General features: G+C 36.1%; 1 protein-coding gene across 9 annotated transcripts in view; it reads right to left on the minus strand.

Annotated features, from left to right (window-relative positions):
- The window catches only part of Sgce (sarcoglycan epsilon), a 73,521-nt gene that overhangs the window by 18,941 nt on the left and 39,664 nt on the right, over positions 1–14,916 (minus strand). For all 9 annotated transcript variants that reach the window (XM_008822562.1, XM_008822564.1, XM_029558347.1 and 6 more), the window contains one exon: positions 1,406–1,568. In XM_008822562.1, coding sequence (XP_008820784.1) covers positions 1,406–1,568 — 163 coding nt within the window. The remainder of the gene's footprint in view (positions 1–1,405; positions 1,569–14,916) is intronic.

Genomic DNA, 14,916 nt, shown 5'->3' on the forward strand with positions numbered 1-14,916 from the left:
TATTTCATGGACTGATATGGCATTCCACATAAATGATTATAGGTATGCAAAATTAAAAATGAAAATCCCCAACTTTTTCAGTCATAAAAACCTTGCCATGGAAACTGAAGCTTTAAAACTGAAATAATTTTTAACCTTTTAGAAATTAGACAATATTGCTGACAATAAATTCATGTTTATGGACAGCCACAAGCATAATGTTTTTGGTGGGGCTTCTGTCTCCTAAATGGTGAGAGGAATGTGTTTAAGTCATGATCCCAGTTGCTCAGTCTTTCACACCCTTGTATGTTTTTAGAGTCAAGAATTTACCTGGACTGCACATAAACCACAATAAGAAAATAATTTTACTTGATTTAAGAAGGAAGAAGAAAGGGCATCATTTTTCTCAGATGCAAAAGATGGGAGAAACAGGCATTCAGGGCAAGAAGCCAAAGGGAATGGTAAGTGTTGCAACGTGAGTAGTATGTTCTCTAGTACTAGGCTGAAAGTGGGCTGCAGTTGCCGCTCTAAGACATGAAGGGACAGTTGTGCTTATGTGTCAATAACTTTGTTCAAATGTCAACTTTAAACTTAGATCCAATTCACTAATCACCAATCACAAAAAGTTGACAGAAGTTAAATCTAAAGGTCACTAAAAAGTGAAAGGTCACTAAAGAATTAACAAAATTAAAGACTATAGAGAACAAGATGAAAATATTATATAGAAAGATACAGAAGACATGTAATAGAGTATAAATTTATGTAGAAATATGTTATCTTATATGTATATGTGTGTGAAACTGAACTTGTATTTTTTTCTTTTAACATACAATTTAAAAATGTATGAAGTTTTTAAAGAACAAGTTTATCAATAAAAAATTTTAAAGGTGGTTTAGGAAGAAATTTTTAATGTTTATGAATTTATTTTTAAGGCTGTGGGCAAGATAGTAATTTTCCTCACTTAGAAATATTTATTATCTACTGAGTGTTTCCTGTTGAGTTTACAGAACATGGAATCGTAGCATAATATAGCTTTATTTTCAATATTTTATTGCTGTTTATTTTCTCTTTCCAAAGTGAAGTGGTAGCAGCACATTTAAGAGACCTTCTACACATACCATACTAACTCCCTAATGAGCACTGACTTAAAAGCCACCTGGATGTCCAAAAGGTTCATTTGGACCACCTGCTAAACTAATCCAGCCCCAGCAACTAATCAAGGGTAGAATACAAAAGTGGCGAGACTCTCTCCTAAATGGATGTTCCATCAATCAATTTACCAAATCCTTAAAGTCAAGGAAGTCTACTGCAGTTAAAAATAAAACTCAGGTTTTATTTCCAAAAGCAATTCAGGTTTTACTCAAATATTTTGTTCAGCCACATCACTCCTAAATACATTTGCAAAAGAAAAAAAAAATAACCTCACCAGTGAAATTTTGCACCAGTCAATGTAAAACTGAGTTCGAAACTTCTTATCGCATGTTATCACAGGCTCCATTTCTTGACTGCATCTCAGTTGATTCTGTGGATTTTCAACTTCTCGTAAACAGGAAGAAAATGGGACATCGGCACCAACCATGACATAAACACTGTAAAAAACGAGAAACTCTCAAGTTATCCTTTAAGAGAACTGAAAACTCTTAAAAAAAAAAAAAGTCACTTACCCTGAAAACAGGATTTATCCTTATAATTGAAGGATTAAGTAGAATCATCCCTGAGTTAGGAGCCTGGATTTCCAAACAGATTCGTGTAGAGGCTTCCTTTTATTCATTCCTTTATTCAATGAATATTTACTGAGTGCTTAGCTGTACCAGATACTCTTCAGTCTAGGTTAATTTCTAAAAGTTTTATCTCATCCTTTTTATTTTATTTCAATTAACCATGTGCTGTATAGTGACCATGAAATTTTAGCAGACTACCTGAATTAAAAAATTATCCTTCAGGTATGTAATTAAGCAAATAACCCTACCACTAAAATAACAGTTGTAAAATAATGACTCATTTGATTTCACCTGATGTGAATATGAAATTACATCCCTGAAGAAACAGAGGTTTAGGCAGACTTTGCTATTCAACTCCACAGATCTGTCAGTTTTCCTAGTACCCAATCTGTATTTGGTCTCCTATTAGAAGACCCTTCAGTCTTCAGCTAAGGAGTTAACATCAGAGGAAAACTATTGTTTGGTCACCACAAATGAGACAAAGAATTTTTATTTTCTTGGTGAGTATCTTAGCATTAGGAGAAAAGAACTCTACTTAACTAGCTAACAAGATCTCCCAATAAAACAGAACATAGTAGCAATAATGGCAGGATTATTTAAACTACCTTAAGGTGGCTCAAAAAGGTTGTAATCTCTTCAGCCTTTCAAAAGAAACGAAAACTAAAAACATCCCTCTAAATATCATTTCTTTTCTTCACAGACACAATTCAGCTGTTTATGAAATGAAGTGAGCACATCAAGACTGCAGCTGCCTTCTCTGAAGAAACTGAAAAGCTGAGCCTAAGAATAATAAAATTCCAAGAAAACCAAAAGTCAAAAAAATAAATTTTGAACAGCAAGGACAAAATGCTGGTTTGAAAATGTACTTGAAGCTACAATAATAAAGATAGTGTGGTACTGGCATAGAGGCAAACATACAGATCAACAGAATGGAACTGATGGTCTAGAAATCAACTCATATTTAGTAAAGAGATTATTGTCACAGGTACCAAGGAAATTTGATGGGAAGATAAATAACACTTAAAATTAAAGGTCTTGGAACAATTGATTACTTACGTGAAAAAGAACCACCCCCAATCTCACGCAGTAAATAAAATATAAAAAATTGATTAAAGAAGATCTCTGGTTTCTAGTGCAACATATTAAAGAAACTAAACAAACTGAAAAATATGGACTTTTTAGATCCCTAACAGAAGTGAGATCATGAGCACACTGCTGCTTCCAGATTTGGACAGACCAACAGACAAATACAGAGAATCTCAACTTCCTGGAAAAGAAATTTGCAAACTGAATCTTCTGAGGAGACCAGGGAAGTGATGGTGTAGGAAAGCCTGAACCACAGTCACTGAGTTCCTGCAGGCTCGGGCTCAGTGTAGACAAGTCTGAGAGTTAAAAACTCCAGAGGAGTCTTGTCATCAGAGGATCCTTGAGTTTATGTGAGTCCTATCCAGTAGAATTTAACATGTTCTTAGTGAAATATACATACTCTGTTCATCCTTCTGACGGAGCAGGGGGAAAAGGAATCATTCTGTCCTACTTAAAAAGGCCTGCCTTCCAGAGAAACTAATCAGAGCCTAAAATGTTTGGGTTATTTAAGAGTCTAGCAGACTTGAGAGAAAGGAAATACCCAACACCACCTCCTTAGCCAACCTGTTTACTAAGGAGAATACCAAATGTGATGTGCTGAGCTCAGAGTCACAGGCTAACAACACTGAGCTTTATTCATAAGACTAGAATCTTCCCCTAATCTCTTATCTTACCACTCCATTACTTAATTTATAGCAGTTTCTTTTACCCAATATTAGTCCAATGTCAAGAAAAAAAATGGAGCCAAAAATCACAGCATGAAAAGGCTGAATAAGCATTAGAAAGAGACTCAACAACACACTTTCACGTAACAGCAGGTAAAAATAAATCTTAAGAGAAATTTTAACATATTTTGAACTAAATAAAAATAAATCTTAAGAGAAATTTTAACATATTTTGAACTAAATGAAAATAAAACCATAAGTTTTCAAAATTTGAGGAGACAGCCAAAGCAGTTTTTAGAGGAAAATTTATAGCACTGAATGCATATATTAGAAAAGAGAAAGATCTAGAAACAACCACCTAAGCTTCCACCCTAAGAAATCAAAATAAAAAAATTCATTCATTAAAAAAGCATTAAATACAAATGAAAAGAATGAAAAATAGAGAAAAAATGAGTGAATTTGAAAACAAAATCAAAAAATGAAAGAAATGATGATTCTTTGAAAATTGATAAAACAGATAGACCAGGCAAACAGGGTAAGAAGACAGGAAGGCAGGAAGGTATAAATTGTTAATATGAAAAATAAAGAGTAAACATTATTAGAGATCTCATTGACATCAAATCATAATCAAGGAGTACCATAATAAAAAAATTGATTGTACAGATAAAATGGAACAATTCCTTAAAACATCATCTCCAAAAACTCATAAAAGAAGAAACAGAAGAACAAAGTTGGAGGACTGAAACTCTCCCACCTCAAGATCTATAAAGCTAGAGCAGCAGAAATAATGTGACTAGTGAAGGAAGAGACAAGTCAGGGAAACCGCAGATAGCCCAGAAATAGACCTGCACAAACACAGTTAAATCATCTGTGACAAAAGAATGAAGGCAATACACCAAAGGAATTAACCTTTCAACAAACGATGCTGGAACAACTGGATGTATGCATAGGAAAAAAACTACACCTGAATCTACATATACACCTTGACCCCCTCACAAGTACTAATTCAAAGTGAATCACAAACCTAAGTACAAATTGCAATACTGTAAGATTCTTAGAAGACAACATAGAGAAAGTACTAGATAACTTTTTAGATACAATAAGGAAGATGTAATCCATGAAGAAGGAATTAAGATAGACCACTAAATTTAAATTTTCTCCTGTTCTAAATATACTATCAAGAAAAATTTCCAGAGCCTGGGTGAAATGTTTGCATAGCTCTTATCTCAAAAAAATGCTGTTATCAGACATGTACAAACGACTCTAATAAATTGATAATAAAAAAAAAAAACTGATTTAAAAATGGCACAGGGTTGGGGAAGTAGTTCAGTTGGTAGACTGTCTGACTAGCATGCATAAAGTCCTGGGTTCAGTCCCCAGCACCTCATAAACCAAGCATGGTGGCACTTATCTATAATTCCAGCATTCAGGATGTAATGGCAAGAGGATCGGAAGTTTAAGGTCATTCTCAGCTACATAGTGAGTTCAAGACCAGTTAGAGACTCTGTCTCAAAAAAAAAAAAAAAAAAAAAAAAATCTTAACAGATAACTCACCAAAGAAGACAGACAGAGCAAACGAAGATGAAATCTAGAACACCGCCTACATACAAGCATGGATAAGGGGCAATGGAGCAAGGACAGCATTTCTGTATAGTTGGTAAGAATGCAACATGGAATACAGACAATTTGGAAGACAGCTTGGAGCTTACTTACAAAACTAAGCATCTTCTTACCTATGGTCCAGCTACTATAACCAAAAGGAGTCAAAACTTAGGTTTACACCTAAGAGCCTGCATACAGATGCCTACAGAATCTTTATTCAAAACTAACACAGAAGCAACCATGATGTCTTCCAGTAGGTGAATGGCTAACTGTGGTGCATTCAGAAAATGAAACAGTCTTCAACACAGAAAAGTAAAGAGATATCAAGCCCATGCAATGATACAAAAGAAACTTAAATGCATGTTACTAAATAAAAGAATACAAAAAGGTACCTGAAGTTGAATCCAAGTATATGACCTAAATGACATTCTCCATAAAGGGATCTCTGGGGAGAGCAAAAAAGATAGTTGCTAGGGGTAGAGGACAAAGAAAAGTGGAAAGGTGGAGCACAGATGAGTTTCAGGACAGTGAAGCTACTTTTCATGGTACTATCATAGTGCCACTATACACTTGTGCAGACCCAGAAAATCCCCAACACCCAGAGGAAAACCTAATGCAAACTATGGTGCTTCCCATCAATAGTAACAAATGTAGCCCTCTGTTGAAGGATACTGATAATCGGGGGAGGCCTCAAATGTATGGGGATAGTAGAATACACAACATCTTTGTACTTTCAGTTTAATTTTCCTATGAACCTAAATTTTCTCTTAAAAACAGCCTTCTTAAAAATAAATATTAAAAGTCATATGGAACCTTACTACCATAGATGCTTCTTAAAGTATATACATAAACATTATAAAATATTTAAAAGGAGTTACTGTACAACAGATGGAAATTGCCCCCTACTAGACACCATAGGCTAACAGAGTTCAATGCCAGAAGTGGACTCCCTCTTTTGAAACTGTTGACCAGAAGTCCCATAGATCCTCAGACAATATTTTCCATTGCCCCTGCTCTTACTTACCCACCAGAACTTGATGGTAAGACCCTACTGTTGAAGTCACTATATATATGAGCCATTGAGATACAAGGAGAAATCAAGCTGGTACTGACTTCAAAGCTTCATCTCTACTGGCTAGCTTTCACAGTGCTGGAAGGTGCTATGCATGCTATGGAAGAAAAAATTCATCATCAACCTTACTGAGCTATGGATCCTATGTGCTTCAAAAATGCCTGGCCTGACAAGATATGACCTGTGGTGAGACAGTGGCATGACTATTTTGGGAGTAACCAATCACTTTCCAATTGGCATTAGGGCCACTTCATGAGATGGAGTCCATACCTGACACTGCTATCAGACCTAGGCCCATGGCCAGACAGGCCACAAGCCAGAGTGTAGAACTTAATACTATTATTCTGCTAAGTAGATGCTGTGTTAAAGTAATTCCTAATGACTTATTGTTACACCCACATTTCTCATCTCTCACCAGAGAAGTGTCCTCTTGCAGCAGATGGTGGTTAACACAGAAACCACAACTAGCCAACATGCAGAGAATAAGAGGCTGTAGAGTGATTATTCCTAAATTGGACACCTACATAAAATTTCTGCCTCAAAAGGCCCAGGGATCATTGCAGAAGAGGGGGCAAAAGGATTGTAAGAGCCAGAGGTGGATGACCACAAGGAAACAGAGTTTTTGAGATAGTTGGACAATTACTCACATGAACTCACAGCAATGATGACAGTATGCACAAGTACCATGCAAGCTAAAACCACACAAAATCCCAGCATAGACATGGGGAAGTGGACAAGAACTAACCCTACCTGAGGAACTATTAGAAACTGGTGGCTGCCGGAAGGGGAGAGTCGGTCTCTTTTAGGGGTGTGATTCTTAGTAGGTTAAGCAGGTTCCAGTGGATGCATCCCTACTGAAGGGCATTTGGGAATATAAATTTGACTCTATAGGCCTTAATTTATATATAATAGAGTATATTAAATTGGACAGGGGGTAGTAGGGGGTATGATAGAGGAGAGGATCTAAATACAATAGAAATGTATTATATGAAATTCATAAAAGTTCATTAAAAAGGAAAAAAATTGATAACCCCCTTCCCTAAAACCCAATCTAATTTTAATTATCACTAAAAGACTTAAATGCTACTTTGCTCAAAAAATTTTTTAAGTATGAAAAAGTAAATATATATAGATATGTACATATGCATATTAACTACTTAATGCAAGCATTAAGACTATTAACTCTGAGACGAAAACAGGCATAAATCCTTGTGGCCTTGGATTAGCCAATGGTTTCTTAGCTTTGACATCAAAAGCTCCTACAGTGACAGGAAAAACTAGATAAGCTGAACTTTATCAAAATTAAAACATTTTATGCTTCAAAGAACAACATCAAGAAACTAAAGATAAGCCACAGAAGGGGTTATTTACAAATCATATATCTGATAAGGGACTTGAATCCAGGATATGTAAAGGACTCTCACAACTTAAAAAAGACAAACAACCTCATTAAAAATGATAAAAGTTCTGAACAGACATTTTAAAGAAGAGCGGGGAAAAAAATAGCATTTCATTGCACTGTATGTTAGAAGTATATGGAAAGATACTCAACATCACAGGCCACTAGTGAAATAAAAATTAAATCCACAATGAGATACCACTTTATTCCCACTAGGGTAGTGATCATCAGAAGGAAAGATGAAAGCTGGTGCTTGAGGATGTGGGGGAATTAAATCCCCCCACTTTGATGACTAGAATGTGAAACGGTACAAGACTTTTGGAAAACAGCTTGACAATTTCCCAAAAGGTTAAATCGAGAGTCACACATGACTCAGGAATTCTATTCCGAGCGATATGCCTAGGAGAAATGAAAATATGCCCCTATGCAAAAATGGGTATCTGAATGTTCACAAAGGTATCATTCTTAATAGTCAGAAAGTGAAAATAATCCAAGGACTTGTCGACATATGAATGAACAAACAAAGGGAAAAAAGTATGCCACAGAACGCTGTATTATTCCACAGAGTGAAAAAAATAAAATTCCGCTTTATCCTACAATATGCATGAAACCTGACTACATCACTAAATGAAGAAAACACCAGTCACAATGATCACATATTGCGTCTCTTCATTCACATGAAATGCCCACTCACAGGCAAGTGAGTAGAAGCAACCAGGTAAGCTAGGTTTGTCAAGGATTAGGAGTGGTGGTAGGAAGTGTACTGATGGGTACAAGTGTGGCACTGGAAAGTTCTGAGAAGCTTGAATGCTTCTAAAATCGATTGTGATAATTATAAATTCTAAATAGGCAAGTTGTATGACATGTAATACATATCTTAATAAAGATGTTTTTTTGTTAAAAACTTTTCTAAGACAGGAGCTCATTCTTGTAGCTCAGGCTTGCTTGCCATAAACTCACTATGTAGCCCAGGTTGCCCTCAAACTCATGGCAATCCTCCTCCCTCAACCTCCTGAATAACAGGATTACAGGCATGAGCCACCACCACATTCAGCTTAGAGCTATTATATTATAAAGTGGAGTAAACTCAAAATGTAACATAAAAACTCTAAGTTGTGTCATGGTAAATATAAACTCATGGGCACCTTTGAGATGACAAGTGTCTAGAACATAACTACACATATTCACTTGTTCTATATGTCAATTTTATATTAGACTTAAGCTTCATTTAAAGGACATGTGATGTGTTTAAAAATCTATTTAACTTTGGGAAACGGTGAATAATATACTAAAATAAAGATCAAACTAAAAATTAGGACAAAATGTGAGAAATCACTGGAAAAAGTAAATATGAATATACACATATTTCATTTTTAAAAGTTATTGCTTTTAAGCTTCACAGAAAACCAATTTCTATTTCCTTATTAACTGCCTGGCCGACACCATATATTTTTCTTTATAAGTGTAAAATATGTTCATAAACACAGAGACAAATGAATGTTTCTTACAACTGCTAACAGCCCACTTGCTTAAACATGACAGTGATTTGCATTTATAATTAGTAAGATTTTAAATTAATTCATGTAAAGTTAAAATAAATAAGCACAAGAAGTTTTAGTACTTTGAAATGTTTTTCTCTTCAATTATAAAAGCAATATAAAAACATTATAGAAAACTTGGGATATAAAAACAACTCATTTATATTATCAAGATAACTATTTTCATTTCCAATGTACCTTGCAGAATATTTTTCAAACGCATATATTTTAACCTAATTGCAATCATCCCTAAAATATAATTTTGTATCCTACTTTCTACTTAATGCATCATAAGCATTTTCCATATTGTAGTCTTTGTAATTATAGTTTTATGGCAATATAATTTTTTAAGTGCACATGATTTATTCAGCAATTATTTCAGAGTTGGATGTGCAGTTGCTTCCAATTTTTTGATGTTATAAATAATATGGTGAAGCCTATCTCTGCACATATTCTTCAGTGTTACTATCTTAAAAGAGATGCCTAGAAGTGGAAACATTTTTATGACAGTTGACACACTCTGCCAAATTGCTTTCATCTCTACTTGGACGACCCATAAACTTCTCAAATTTGATATGTTCTGAACTGAGCTCATCTTCACCCCACCCCACCCCACCTCCACCTGTTCCTCCTTCTCTCTTCTTCTAGTGATTGGCAACCCCAGATGCTCAAGTCATGAACTCCAGCACCAGCGTCGCTGACTCCTCTCCTTCTCTCACAGTTCAATCCATCATCAGTTACTGACAGTTATCCTGAAATAACTTGCAAACATGCATGCCACTCAGTTCCATCTCATTGCTATCCCGTAGTGCTATCCACATCACCCTCCATGGGGGCAAAGCAACAGCCCTTAAACTGTTCTTGAACCCAGTCTTCGTCATTGTCTTCTGGGAGTCTATTTGATGAATGAATGAATGAATGAATGAATGAATAGATGAAAAGCAGTCAGTTTAAAGAAGCAGACAGTAGATTTGTCTCATAGGTCAAAGAAAGTATATATGTTGTTTCTTTTATAGAAAAAAAAATGGTAGACACATTGGCTCTTTATAGTGCATATTTTTTTATGATGCCATACTTAATAATGACAATTCTGTGCTATATATGAAAAAGTTAGGCCTTTCATAATCTTTTCTTTTTGGATACACAGAAATTTAAACTTTTCATGAAGTAAAATGAGGACAATCATTACCTTTTGGGCCTGACCATATATTTGGTTTTTTTTTCTTCATATTTTATTTACTTTTAAAAAATTTTATGTGTGTGTATTGCCTGCATATAGGTAAGTGCATCCATGTCATACAATGCCCACAGAGGACAGAAGAAGCTGTTGGATCCCCTGGAACTGGAGATACAGACAGTTGTTAGCTGCCATGTGGGTGCTAGGATTCGAACCCAGGTCTTCTGCAAGAACAACCAGTGTTCTTAACTGCTGAGCCATCACTACAGCCTCCCATGTATTTGTTTTTTAAGACTTTTTAAAATTTATTATTTTTATTTTATGTGAATGAGTGTTATGCCTGCATGTAGGCAAGTGCACCCATGTTGTGCAATGCTCGCAGAGGACAGAAGAGGCTGTTGGATCTCCTGGAACTGGAGTTAATGGACAGTTGTTAGCTGCCATGTAGGTGCTGGGATTTGAACCCGGGTCTTCTGCAAGAACAGTCAATGTTCTTAACCACTAAGCCATCTCTCCAGTCTCTGACCATATATTTGTAAATTTTCAAATGTGTCTAAACAGATGAGATAGGCACAAAGCTCTCGACGAATGCTTCTACATGCCAGAGAGAACAGCTCCTTATGAACCACTGTTACTTCAATTTGAAGAGTTCAGTTTCCCTTGAGGTAGAATGTATTTGTTGAGGCATTTAAACATTTAATGTGAAGAATCAATAAACAGGAAACTAACTATATATGACATTGTCTTCTATAGCAACAGTCAGAAAGAATGTATTGTTGTCCCTAATTGTCCAGTGTCATGTGTGAACTGGCGTTTCCAAAAGGCAGCATCACCTCTGACTTTCCCCTTATCACACTTCTTTTTTCTGTACTCAACTGCAATTAATTGAAAAATAAGATGAAAAAGTAAATATTTATGAAATTATTTATGAACTATATATAACCAAACTACTCAACAAAACCCAGAAATTAAAATGTTAATGGGATTAATAATTCCACTTTAATCTAGGGCTTTGAGTTTGGCATTGAATTTCTTTATATCAAATCAAAATAGAAAAAAAAATAAAACAACACTTCCCAGTGTTAAGAAAGGGGTGTGGCTACTTTTTAAGAGACCTGAAGATGGAAAGGCAGTAAATTCTGTGAGAATTTGCTTACATGTTCATATTCCTCTCATTCATGTTCCCCTGACAGGGAACACGTGTGCTCTTGAGTCATCTGAAATTCACAGTTGAAATTTGAAATTCACACAGTTGAAATCTCCACTCCTTCTAACTTCTAGTCAGTCTTCCTTTAAAATGCATGTGATAAGTGTAACATGGGACCTTAATTGTCATTTTCTTGCAGTCATTTTCTGCAAGTATTCCCATTGCTTTAGGATTTCTGCAAGGATTTCCATTGCTTTAGGATAATAGCCACCCAACTTTCCTGAAATACAAAATCTTATATGGTTTGGCTTTTGTCAGCTTCAACGCTGTCGTAATGTTGGGGAAGCAGAGACAGACTCCTTGGGCTCACTGGCCAACCTAGCCTAATCAACGCTAGTAAGCTTTGTACCAATATGACCCCATCTTGAACAACAAGGTAGACAGCTCCTGAAGAATGACACCCAAGGTTGACCTCTGGTCTCTACACACATGCATACACACACACATACACACACACACACACACACACACACACACACACACACACACACACACACGAAAAAGATGAGGACAATTTCAGAGCTGAACACCTTGGCCCAGGATCATAACTTTCACCAGTTTTTGGCAGCCCCTGCCTTACATTCTCTTCCTCGAGTGTAACTTCTCATTGAGGCTTCTGATACAGGCAAAGATCAATTAGTTAGATATTTTGTGAAATGGTCCAGAGAATAAACAAGGATGGATCCTCTGAAGCTCTTTGAGGCTATATTTGCACGCTTTGGTCAGCAGAGGAAATAGTTTTGACAATCTCTTAGGAAAAGTGAGTATATTCTTTAATCCTCACACCCCATCATTTCCTTCATAGTCACCATTTACACCACATCACTCACCCGTGGTTGGCAGCTACAATGTGCCTAGCATGAAATATGAACCTGCTCTTCTTTCCACCAGCTTTATCCCAGGCTAAATGCATCTATGAGTCCTTAGCCTTTGGCTCTACGTCCAAAGTAAAAGCAGCACCAAGTCCATGCACAGTTGTCTTGGGGTCATGAGTCTAGCAAGTGAAAATTAATCTTTTTGGAGGGTTCAGCCTTCCTTTGCAGAAGCTTACTCACTTTGAAGTAAATCTTTATAATTGTTTTCTGTTTGATTTAGGAGAAGTTTGAAAGCTGTCAGCAAGTTCTACAGAGATGTGAAAATGCTCATCAGGATGAGCTGGGATGCTGTCGAGTGGGTTCTTCCTAACTGGTAGTTAATGGTGTTTTGGGCTGTAGAAGGGTATGGTGGGTTGAATACAAGGGTCTCCTGCTGAGAGGTACTTTAAACCACCTGTTGGTTATGTCACTACACATACCAAGCACAGAAAAAAAAAAAATCTGTAAGTAGCAGATTGCAGTTGCCCTGAGTAAAAAGAAATAATTTCATGGATATGTTTATTTTTCCCTATAAATCTAGGAGCAAGACTTCTGCTAATTTCTAAGCAGAACACATTTATTAGTTGCTTAATACTTTGAAATCATACACATTATTTTTAAATAAAATTATAGAAAAGCAATGAATGCAATTCCTTGGCTACCTCTGTTCCTCCCTTTTGGTATTTTCAATATTTCATTTTTAAGTATATTTAGAGCCCATGATATTTTTTAATGCAAATGTAAAAGTGTACTAAGTGAATTACATATATACACTATACATCATTTAAAAGTGAATTAAATGAATAATATAAACATATTATATATCATTAAAAAGAAAGAAAAGTACAAGCTCAGAGAAGCTTGAGGTTTACTCCCAAACAGAAGTTAAAGAAAATGCTTTTTTTAAATCACAACTTTATATAACAACATGTAAAATCATTCCCAGGGTCAAACTTTTCTTCTGCAATTATAATTCAAGTAGGATTTAACTTCGTTAGGGTTTGTATAGGGATACCAGAGTAACAGAGCTGGCATTGGGTACAATTTATAGAAACACTATTTTAAAAGACTTCTCCTATGAATACTTTGTAAAGGTTAAGGCTTAACATTAAATTAAAGCTCATGGAAAGCATTTCAAGTTGGGAAGGGATCTGAGACAAGAGTCTAAATAAGCCACAAGACTGGCTCTCTCAAATAGCTGACAGCACATGCTGCCTTCTAGCAGGTGTTGGGGGTCAGTTAGCTAATGACTGAACTCTCCACAAGGACTTGGAAGACCAAAATTCTGTTCTTAATTTAGAGTCACATGCTCAAGTCCAGCCCTAGTCTCTGAGAATCAAAATCTCTAGGGTATATCAGAGGCCAGTAACCTATCTACATTTTAAATAATATTTTGTTGGTCATTCTTACTTGGTAAGTTTTAGGTCAGTGTTTGGTTTAGAGACTTGCTTAGATCAACTTAGTTTTAGTTCATATTCTAAAATTAGGGTTTGCGCTACTGACTAGGGAAGGAATGAGCCCAGAGAAGTCCAACAATCAGTGCCTGGTGCTCATGCTGTTTCTTCCAAATGATTTTTGGTGGTTGTTTCAACAATCACCTTGAAACACATTTTTAAAAACTGCTGGAAAACTTCCATGTTGGGAGTGTTTTCAGAATGACTCCCCATTCACCCTACTCTACACTTCTGCTTTTTAAATTACTAACTGGGAAAGAGATCACATTGTAACTCCACAGTGAAAATTTAAGCTCTAGAGTTAGGTTTTCATATAGAGAGCCAACCAGCACATAGAGAAGAGATAAACCAACCATTTCCCTCAAAGCCCTTCTGTGTGTGCTTGACTGATTTCAAAAACCCATTGCCATAACATTCAAGATACAATTTAATTCTGCAATTTTTAAGTTGAATGCTACAGATCACTGCTTCCCCATCCCCCTCTGCCTACTCTTAGACTTCATTATGTGTATTCGTGATCCTTTTCTGCTATTGCAAACCAAGTTCTCCTTTAAGCTGCTCTGAAATCTATTTCTTACTAATCCATGTATCCTAGTTAATTTCCAATATCACCTGCATAGAAGTGTTACCAGGATTATGGAAGAAGGGAGAGTTAGGAGGGAGATAGGTTGTGCAAGATGACGTATTACACTGCACTTGCACAGGACTGAGGGGAAGCAATTCTCTGTCAACCTACAGATAAGAAATGAAAGATGAAAGTTTGGCATGATATTAACACTGATGTTTCCAATCTGCCCAACAGGAGTGATTTTTTACTTCTATGGTCATGTTCTGCACTGCTTGAGAGTTGGCATATCCCTTTTGAATGCTGTCTCTTTTAATCATTATAGAATGCTGGGAGAAACAGTCATCCTCGCTGCAAGAGAAAAGGAAGTTGAGGCACAGAGGGGTTCCACAGTTGTCCAGTGTCACCCAGTTCGTGAGTGACAAGGCCAAGCTTTAGGCTCTAGAGTCATAAGAATGGGCTTCAAATCCACTTCAGCCATCAGTCACTGACACATGGTGGAAAGAATGTCAAAGGTGAAGAAATAGTTTCCTAGAATAAAGTTCCAGCAGTCCTTCTCCAGCTGATAACTGGGCATCAATTTCCTTTGAAATGCAT

Source organism: Nannospalax galili, unplaced genomic scaffold (assembly GCF_000622305.1).
Source record: "Nannospalax galili isolate Female #2095 unplaced genomic scaffold, S.galili_v1.0 scaffold85, whole genome shotgun sequence".
In the NCBI taxonomy this organism is placed as follows: domain Eukaryota; kingdom Metazoa; phylum Chordata; class Mammalia; order Rodentia; family Spalacidae; genus Nannospalax; species Nannospalax galili.